This window comes from Heterocephalus glaber, unplaced genomic scaffold (assembly GCF_053883595.1).
Source record: "Heterocephalus glaber isolate CG9 unplaced genomic scaffold, H.glaber_assembly_v1.0 deba00001104, whole genome shotgun sequence".
Taxonomy (NCBI): domain Eukaryota; kingdom Metazoa; phylum Chordata; class Mammalia; order Rodentia; family Bathyergidae; genus Heterocephalus; species Heterocephalus glaber.
In genome coordinates, this window is record NW_028258193.1 from 4,922,838 (window position 1) to 4,931,612 (window position 8,775).

The window sequence follows — 8,775 nt, forward strand, 5'->3', positions numbered from 1 at the left end:
CAATCGAAATGAAGACAGTTAGGAGACAGGAGGGCTCAGCAGAAGGATGAGCCTCGTGGGATCTTTCTTGACCCTTTGTGCTGAAGCCCATGATCATCCTTGAAGCTGGGAGCCAGGCTTCTGTTTAAAAGTGCCATATTTAAGATATCTTAAATAGTTGTGTCTGAGACACATACCAATGTCAAGGAGCACAAACGGAGAACTTGCTGGGAGGAATTTATTTGAAATAGAGAAGGAACACTGAGGTCAGGTAGAGGGGTGAAGTGTCATCCAGGCATCAATGTAAATGGCGATCTCTTCTCTGTGCTGGGTGACAGCAGAGTACGTGGCGTCTAAGGCCCCAGGCTCTATTTCTGCAACTTCAGATCAGGCTTCTTGCTGGCCCTGGGGACACAGAGAACACTGAGTACTAAACACGGGTCAGCAGTGGATGGTGAAGCGAGCCCTAGGGAGGGTCCGTGCTGAGTGGCATGGGTGTGTCATGTTGGCACCACTGCACCCAGCAATGGACATAGCACCCGTGCACAGGGCTCCACCCTTCGGCCTGTGCTGGTCCCTCACAGCATTGGAGGCTACTCCTCACCCATCTGCAGTTCTCTGTGCTCCCGACCCAGCATGCATACATTTGCACAGATGCACATAGCTGGCTCCAGGTTCTTCTTTTTGTATTGATCCTAAATGTTTGCAGTAACCCTGATTATACTTATAGGGAATCAGTACACATACCTGATGCATCTTTATTCAGTTTTTACTCCCCACCCCCAACCACCTCTCCCTGCTCTTTTTGACTCTTGGGCCTCTTCCCATTTGCAAATGCTCGATTTCAACTTTGATTGCCATTCTTTTCCATCCCATTTCTCACCCTTCCCTCCTGCTCCTTCTATTTTTTGTTCTCCTTGCCATTTAAAAAGATCTTGCTATTATTTATATTTTATTTTGCTCCTTATTTATATTTGTGGTTTCTGGTATAAGACAAACCATACAATATTTGTGTATCTGACTCATTTTACTTAATACTACCGTCTCAGGTGTATTCTTTACTAACGAATACTTCATTTATGCTTCTTTAGGACAGAGTAGTATTCTATTGTGTACAAATACCACATTTACTTTAGGCATTCATCTGTTGATGGGAATATAAGCCATTTCCAAGATTAGCTATTAGAATTGTGCTGCTATAAACATGAGTGTGCATGGATCACTGTACTATGGTAACTTTATCCTTTTGGGAAGATACCCAGAAGGACATGGCTGTGTGAAATGGAATTTCTATTTTTTGTTTTCTGAGGAATCTCTACACTGATTTCCAGATTTACATTCCTATAAACAAGGTAAATATGTTTGTTTTATTCCCTGTGCACCCACACCAGCATTTGATATTTTTTGATTTCTTGATGCTAGCCAATCTTTCTGGCATATGAAGGTATCCCAAACTTGGTTCAATTTGCATTTATCTAATGACCAGTGATGGTGAACTTTATTTCATCTATTTATTTCCTATTTGTACTTCTCCTGAGAAGTGTCTATTCATTTCAGTTTCCCATTTCTTGACTGGGTCTTTCATTTTGGGGAGGGCTTATTTTTTTGAGTCTTTTCTGTTTCAGATGCTAGTCTTCTGTCTAAAGAATAGCTAGAATAAAATTGTCCCCGTTTTAGGTTGTCTCTTCACACTGTTGGTTGTTTACTTTACTGTGAAGAAACTCTTTAACTTCATATGATCCCATTTGTTGACTCTTGGTCTTATTTTTTGTGCCATCGGAGTTCTATTCAGACAGTCTTTTAAGGCTACGCCTTCAACAATTGCACCTATTTTATATTGTATAAGATGGTTTCTGTTTTAACCTTTAGATCTTTGATCCATTATTTTTAGTTTAGTATATGGTCAGATATATGAATCTAGACTCAATCTTCTACAGGTAGAGATCCAATTTTCCCAGCACCATTTATTAAAGAGGCTATCTTACTTCCAGCATATGTCTTTGGCCTCTCTGTCAAAGATCAAATAACTGAATGTGCTGGGGGTCGTTTCTGTTTCTTCTATTCTGTCGCATTGATCTACATGTCTGTTTTTGTGCTGGTACTATGCTGTCCCCATGGCTAACGCAGTAAAATATTGTCACCAAATACAAACAGGACACTGACAAACCCTAAGAGCCAATAATGTACCACACTTCAACATAGAAAAGACATCTATGATTACATCTGAACCCTTAGACAAATCGGATATGGATGTATCGTAAACATGTACTCAGTGGAAAAACTTTACCCCCATTAACAACGGAACAGTGCCCAACCACAGTAAGATGCAGCTAACTAATCATCTATAGATTAACAAAGCTTAATGGTTATAATGGTAAGGGGAGCGGTTGTAGGGAGTGGGGCAAAATATATACAATGTGAAAAATTAAGCCATGGAAGATAAGAAGGTCATAAAGGTGAATAAAGGATCTTACTAAAGAGTAAAGAGACATTAGTAGCTTTAGATAATAGTAATAGAAAAAAATCATGGAAAAAATGGAAGGAATAGTGAGTAAAGGAAAAATATTAGGGATCAAATTAAAGAGGGAGAGTGCAAAAGGAAAGAGGAAAAGAATGCCAAATTAAATCAACAAAGCTAAGGATAAAAGAGGAAAAAGAAACAGGAGATTGTTACGGTTTGTGTCTAGATGTCCCCCCAAAGCCTCTGTGATCATAGGCCTTTTCAGAGCTGGCTGAATCTAGAGTGTGTGACATTGGGATTAAGCGTGTGTGATTACTAAATGAGTCCACTGGTTGGTTTGGCCCCACCCTAATCCTGGTAGTCTGGATAAGATGGAAGGGGCAGAAAGAAGTTACTAAGGTCCCCTGCTGGTTTGCTGTCTTCCACCACCATGAACTATTGCCCTCTGCCATGTGCCACCCTGACTTGGAGGCAGCCAGTTATGAACTGAAACCTCTACAAACTGCGAGCTATCTAAACCTTTCTTCCCTTAATTTTGTGTAGTGGGTATTTTGTCTCAGCAGTGAGAGAAAAGCATCTAAGACAGAATTTGGTACCAAGAGTGGGGTTGTTGCTGTGACATTACCTGGACATGTGGGTCAAGAGCCTTTGCACTGGCTTGTGGGAAGGGGAAGAAGTAGGCAAGGTTCAGAGATGTCAGCTAAAAACTTAGAGCTGCAACACTTTAGGCTGTACTGTATGGGAGATCATGGTCAGAGGTCAGAAGACCAGAAAGTCAGTAAAGACCAGGATCAAGAGGTTGCTGCTGAGAAGAAGGACCCCATTGGCTGCTGGACTCCAGATAATGCCTTTTATGCCATGGCACAAGGTTTGTCTGCATTTTGCTCCTGTCAGAGACTTTGCCTGAGACTGAGATCAAAGGTGGCAGACTAATTAATCTGGCAGATCTATCCTACTGTGAAGAAGCCTCTCTTGGGGGTAAACCCCAGCTGTTCTATTCAGTTTACACTGTCTGTGGGTTTTCCCTGGAGCTAGCCTAGTGGCCCATCTATTATTTCTCCCTGAAGCAACCGACCTCAGGGCTTACCTCTCCTCCAGGCTGCTGGGCCTGTACTCTCCCGGGTCGGGGTCTTGGCCGGGGGATGGGTCTAGGCAGAGGGCGCCAAGGGCGGGGGCGGGGCCTAGGTCTGGCGCGCACAGTTCTCAGTTGTCCTGGCTTGGAGCGCAGTGGGTGGAGTTGCTCTGGTTCCCCAGCAGTTGAGTAGAGACTTCCAGTTTGTAAATTCTCATCTAGCAGGGAGAAAAATAAACTCTCTATAACAACTACTCACTCACTGCGATACAGAAAGAAGTAGACTGTACGTCTGAGTATATGGCAAGCACAGTGAATTTGACAAAGAATCAAATCTGGAAGAACGTCTCTGTTGATTTACTTGGCTCTCATTCCTCATTGTATAGTGAGGAAGTGAAGGCCCACAGAAGTTAAAAACAGTCAACTAAGGGCCCTGAGTCTTTCTAGCCCTGCTCCCATAGTCCACTTCTGGACCTTCTTCTCTGGACTCCATGCCTCCAACACACTGTGTCTCTCACCTGGGGATTGAAGACCAGAGCGCTCAGCCCCTGCAAAGTAGATGGCCACGTCCTGGTCCTCTTCCTGGAGCTGCTGCTGTTCTAGAGCATCCTCAGCTTTCTCTAGGAGAGGCTCAGCCTGGGCCTGCAGGGCCAGCAGGAGAATGGCAGCAAGGAGGGTGAGGGTCCTCATGGCTGGGAGTCACTGGAGGGTGGAGAGCAGGATCCCGGTGTGTGGGAGGGAGGAGTGAGGCTGTATTTATGGGTCAGCTAGGAGAAGACTCAGAGGCAGAGGGTGCAGTAGAGGAGGTGGGCGTTTGATCTGGAGGGAGAGGGCTGCCAGTGTCCCTGCGGTTCTTTGATGTCCCCGTGTTCTCTTTGATTATTGATTTGTGCTTGGTCGAAGCTGACGATGACGTTGACTCAGTATCTTTTCCTGCTTACCATCTGCTACAATATTGACATGTTTATATTCAAGAGGACAGAAAGCAAGGGAATCTTTCCTCTTCAATATTTGAAATAGCTTCATATAAGTTTATGAATTTGTCTTTAAATAGTTTGTACAATTCAGCAGTGAATCTCCCTATCCTAGACTCTCATCTGTTAGCAGACTTAAGTATTGGATAAGTTTCCTCATTCTTTATTCACATGCTCACATTCTCATTTCTTATTTTTATTGCTTTTTAAGTTTTATTTTTATGAGTGCACGTTTGCAGTACATAACGATCACATTCCATGTGTGGCATTGTGCATAGCACATCCCAATTCCTGTTTTCATTCCCTTCTTTTCCCTCCCTTCCCCTTCTCTCCATCCTTGGTTGCCTTCCCCTTTGCAAAAGGTTGACCTCCTTGTCTCTTATTGTATATATTTTTTATTTGGATCTTTAATTTATTTATTTCTTGAGTTTCCCATACAAGAAAAATTATATGATATTTAAGCTTGCGTGTGTGATTTATTTTATTTAACTTTATGGTCTCAAGTTGCATCTGTTTTTCTACAAATGACTTAAATTTATCCTTCTTTGATGCACAGATTCGCAATCTAATCTTTGATCTAATCTTTGTAGGCTGGTTGTCTTTAGGTGGCTATTAATTTTTTTCTATGTTATCAAAACTTTGGCTGTGTAGTTCTTCCCAATATGTTCTTACGCTCCTTGGCACTTCTGTAGTATCAGTTGCCATGTTTCCTTTGATATCAGATTTTGTTTTTGTCTTTTCCTTTTTTTTCTTGCCTTGTCTGCCTAAAAGTAACTTGATTTTTAAGTTTTCAAAAATCCAACTATTTCTTTTGTGTTGTTATCCTTATTTTTTATGTAATTAATTTCCTGTCTGATTTTTATTATTATTTTTCTATCCATTTTGGTTCTACTTTGTTTTTGTTTAGTAATGCCTTGTGGTAGCACCAGATTGCTCACGTAGATCTTCCTGCTGTATGGAAGTTGAAATTTATTGTTCTTTTCTTCTGTCACAGATCAGATTTTGCCACATCTCTTTAGTTTTGCTTGTTGGGTTTCCACTTTCATTTTTCACAAGGAATTGGTCAAGTCTCTTTTAAATTTCACTGGTGAACCCCCTCGTCCTTCAAAAGCTATTTGCTCCTTTTCTGTGCATGGGAATATTTTGCAAGTTCTTTCTCATTGGTGATTTTACTGCTGGTTTCTAGTTTTATTGTAAGCATTCAAAATGTATACTTGATATGATGTTAAATTCTAAAAATGTTTTAAGATTTGCCTTTTGATCTCTCATACAGTGTATACTGGAGGAATTTTTGTGTGCTGTTAGGGAGAAAGTGTATTCTCCCACTGTTAGAGAACTGTGGAAATTCTCTAAATACATAGTAAATCCTTTTGATCTAGACCACAGTGTAAAAAATCACTCATTTCTCAGTTGTTGTTTTTTGTCTAGCTAATTTGTCTAGTTTTGAAAGTGTGGTTTTGAAGTTCTGTATTACATTCTACTGTAGTTTATGTCTCTTAATTTTGATTTATATATTTGGGTTCTCTGGTGTGTAGTGCACACATATTTTCAAATTATTAGATCCTGTTGCAGAATCGACAACTTTACAATTATGGGGTTGCCCTCTTTGTCCTATTACATATCTTGATTTGAAGTTTAATTTATCTGAAACAAAAGAAGTTCCTCTTTGTCGCTTGGTTTGCATTTCCGTGGAACACTTCTCTGTCCCTTCACCTCCAGGCTCTGTTGTCTTTTTGTGGGCAGAGAATCCCTGTAGGCAGCGTATAGTAGCATGTTTCATTTCTAAAAATCCATTCAGTGGTCCTGCATCTTTGAGTGAGAGGATTTCATTCGTTTACAGCCACAGTTGTTATTGACAGAGAAGGAGTACCTGGTAGCACTTTGCCAGTACTCTGCTGGTTGTTTGCCATTCTTCTTCCTTTTCTGTCTTCTTTTCTTCTTGTCCACTTTGTAGTTTTGTAGTTTTCAGTAGTGATTGGCATTAATTCCACTGTTTTTCATTTTGATGTGTCTGCTGCACTTTTTTGCTTTCTTATTACTGATGGACTTTTGTAGAAAATTTTAGATATAATGTACTATTTTAGAGTGTTTACCACTTAAATTTGGCTTGACACTAAAGCTCTGAAGGTCTCTTTGCATGCATCATTCATAATTTTCTTGCCTTCCTTTAGAATGCTGCATTTTGTGTGTCCCTGAACAACTTGGGTAAATATAGTTATCAGGATCTATTTCTACTTTGAACTTTCATGGTAGAGATTTGAGAGTAAATACCATCATTAATGTAACAGAATATCTTGAATTTGAGGATAAATTTACTTCATCACTGAGATTATCTTCCATGTTAGTATCTTTCTTTAATATTTGGTTGAAACATTTCTTAATGGGCTAACACAATGACCATGAATTCTCTTTGCATTTTCTTGTCGCAATGGTCTGTCTTTCTTTCCTGCTTGCTTTCTTGCTTTTTTAATTTCTGAATGACAGCCTTACTGGATATAGTGTTCTTTGATGGGTAGTTTTTTCTCTTTCAACACTTTGAATATATCATCTCTTTCTCTCCTAACCTGCAAGGTTTGTGCTAAGAAATGTGACTTCCAGTAAACATGATTTGATGCTTTTCTCTTGCTGTTAGTAGGATTCCTTTTGTCTGACATTTGATGGCTTGATCATAACATGCTACTTTAGGGAAGAACACTTTGGTTCATTCTCCCGGTGGTTTGAGCATCATGAATTTGGATATCTATATCATAGTCATGTTTTGAGATATTTTCAGACCTTTTGTTTAAAAAGTTCTCTGTGTTTTTATTTGTGTTTTCCTTATATTAAACATCTATGGTGGGAACATTTGTTTGTTTTAGTGTGCCAGAAATCTCATTTACTTTCTTGCCTCTCTTCAGTCCTTTAATCTTCTCTTCTGATCTAGTTATGTTAAAAGACTTAAAATTCTGAAATTGCTTCTTCTTTTTGATCTAGTCTGTTGTTGAAGCTATTTGTTTTTTTTTAAATTTATTTTATTAATTGAAATCTTGATTCCAGAATTTCTGTTTGGTTCATTTTTTGAACTCATCATTAATGTCATGAATTGTTTTTCTAATTCTATTCCTGTATTTCTATTCTTTTGTGTTTCACTGAAGTCACTGTTTCATTCCTTTTGGGGCAATTTCTAGCATTCTGTTTATTTGGTGATTTGTACTGGAGAATTTTGCAATTAACTCAAAGCCTTTTCTTTTACCAATAGAATGAAAGTAGCAACCAAAAGCCTATAAGAAATTTAAACTCTCAAATATTTGAAATTTAAACAACATCCTGAAAATCTGAGCCAAAGTTGGAAGAAGAAATCAAAATAGACATCAGGATGTACTTTAGATATGTTAATAAAAAAGGCACAACACAAGCTTCTAAGTAGCAGGTATAAGAGTGTTTATATGCAATGTGTAGTTATAAATGCTTGTAGTGAAATGAAGACAAATTTTAAACCAATAATGTAATTTCCCACTAAAGACACTGAAAAAAAATTTATACTGTGCCTAAGACAAAACATTAAGCATTTAAAAAAGATGAAAGAAGCAAATTCTAAAACAGAGAATCCAACTCTATGAAAAAAAAAATCAACGAAACCAAAATCTGGGTATTTGAAAATTGCTACAAAATTTACAGAAATTTTACATGAACTACAACTCAAAAATGAAAAGTGACTCAAATTACATTTACGTGGCTCTTTTAAAAAGCCACTAGAGAAGAGACGCAGCCATCTTCGGGTGGTCGCGGCGGTGGGTGGGCAGGCAGCCGTGAGCCCACGTCCAGGCCCAGAGGCCGCAGTCCCAGACCTGGGAGGAGTTCAGTCGCATGGCCGAGACGCTCTACCTCGCGGACCCGATGAAAGCACGGGTGGTTCTCAAATATAGGCACGCTGATGGGAATTTGTGTAGTAAAGTAACAGACGGTTTAGTTTGTTTGGTGTACAGAGCAGATCAAGCTCAAGATGTGAAGAAGATTGAGAAGTTCCACAGTCAGCTGATGTGACTTATGGTAGCCAAGGAGTCCCGCAGTGTTACTATGGAAACAGACTGAGAGTATGAAATGAAGATTCTGTGTGTTCTGTTTGTAGGAAGTAAATATCTCTTGAAATTGAGGAAGTACTGGGACAGGAAATACTTTATGTAACTGAGTGGGCTGTTCAAAAGCCGAGAGGTCATTCTCTGTATTTTCTTTTTAATGTTTATCTTAGAGCTGTGGAATATAAGTGCTTTCAGCTAGAGAACTATCATTTATTTTTTGGAAATTGAACA

General features: G+C 39.4%; 1 protein-coding gene and 1 pseudogene across 1 annotated transcript; one reads left to right on the top strand and one right to left on the bottom strand.

Moving 5' to 3' along the window:
* Nucleotides 1–199: 199 nt before the first annotated feature.
* On the bottom strand, nt 200–4,306 carry LOC147828409 (alpha-defensin 1-like). Its single transcript, XM_087210098.1, has 3 exons — nt 4,031–4,306; nt 3,528–3,730; nt 200–384 (listed from the first exon to the last, which is right to left on the bottom strand). The coding sequence occupies exons 1-3, from the start codon at nt 4,200–4,202 to the stop codon at nt 367–369; spliced, it is 393 nt and encodes a 130-aa protein (XP_087066224.1). The 5' UTR covers nt 4,203–4,306; the 3' UTR covers nt 200–366.
* Nucleotides 4,201–8,775, top strand: LOC147828410 (signal recognition particle 9 kDa protein pseudogene; annotated as a pseudogene).

Coding starts and splice junctions, on each gene's coding strand:
- LOC147828409 (XM_087210098.1), bottom strand. CDS start 4,202: ATGAGGACCCTCACCCTCCTTGCTGCCATTCTCCTGCTGGCCCTGCAG. Junction 3,731..4,030: donor CTCTGGTCTTCAATCCCCAG/GTGAGAGACACA, acceptor TCTCCCTGCTAG/ATGAGAATTTACAAACTGGA.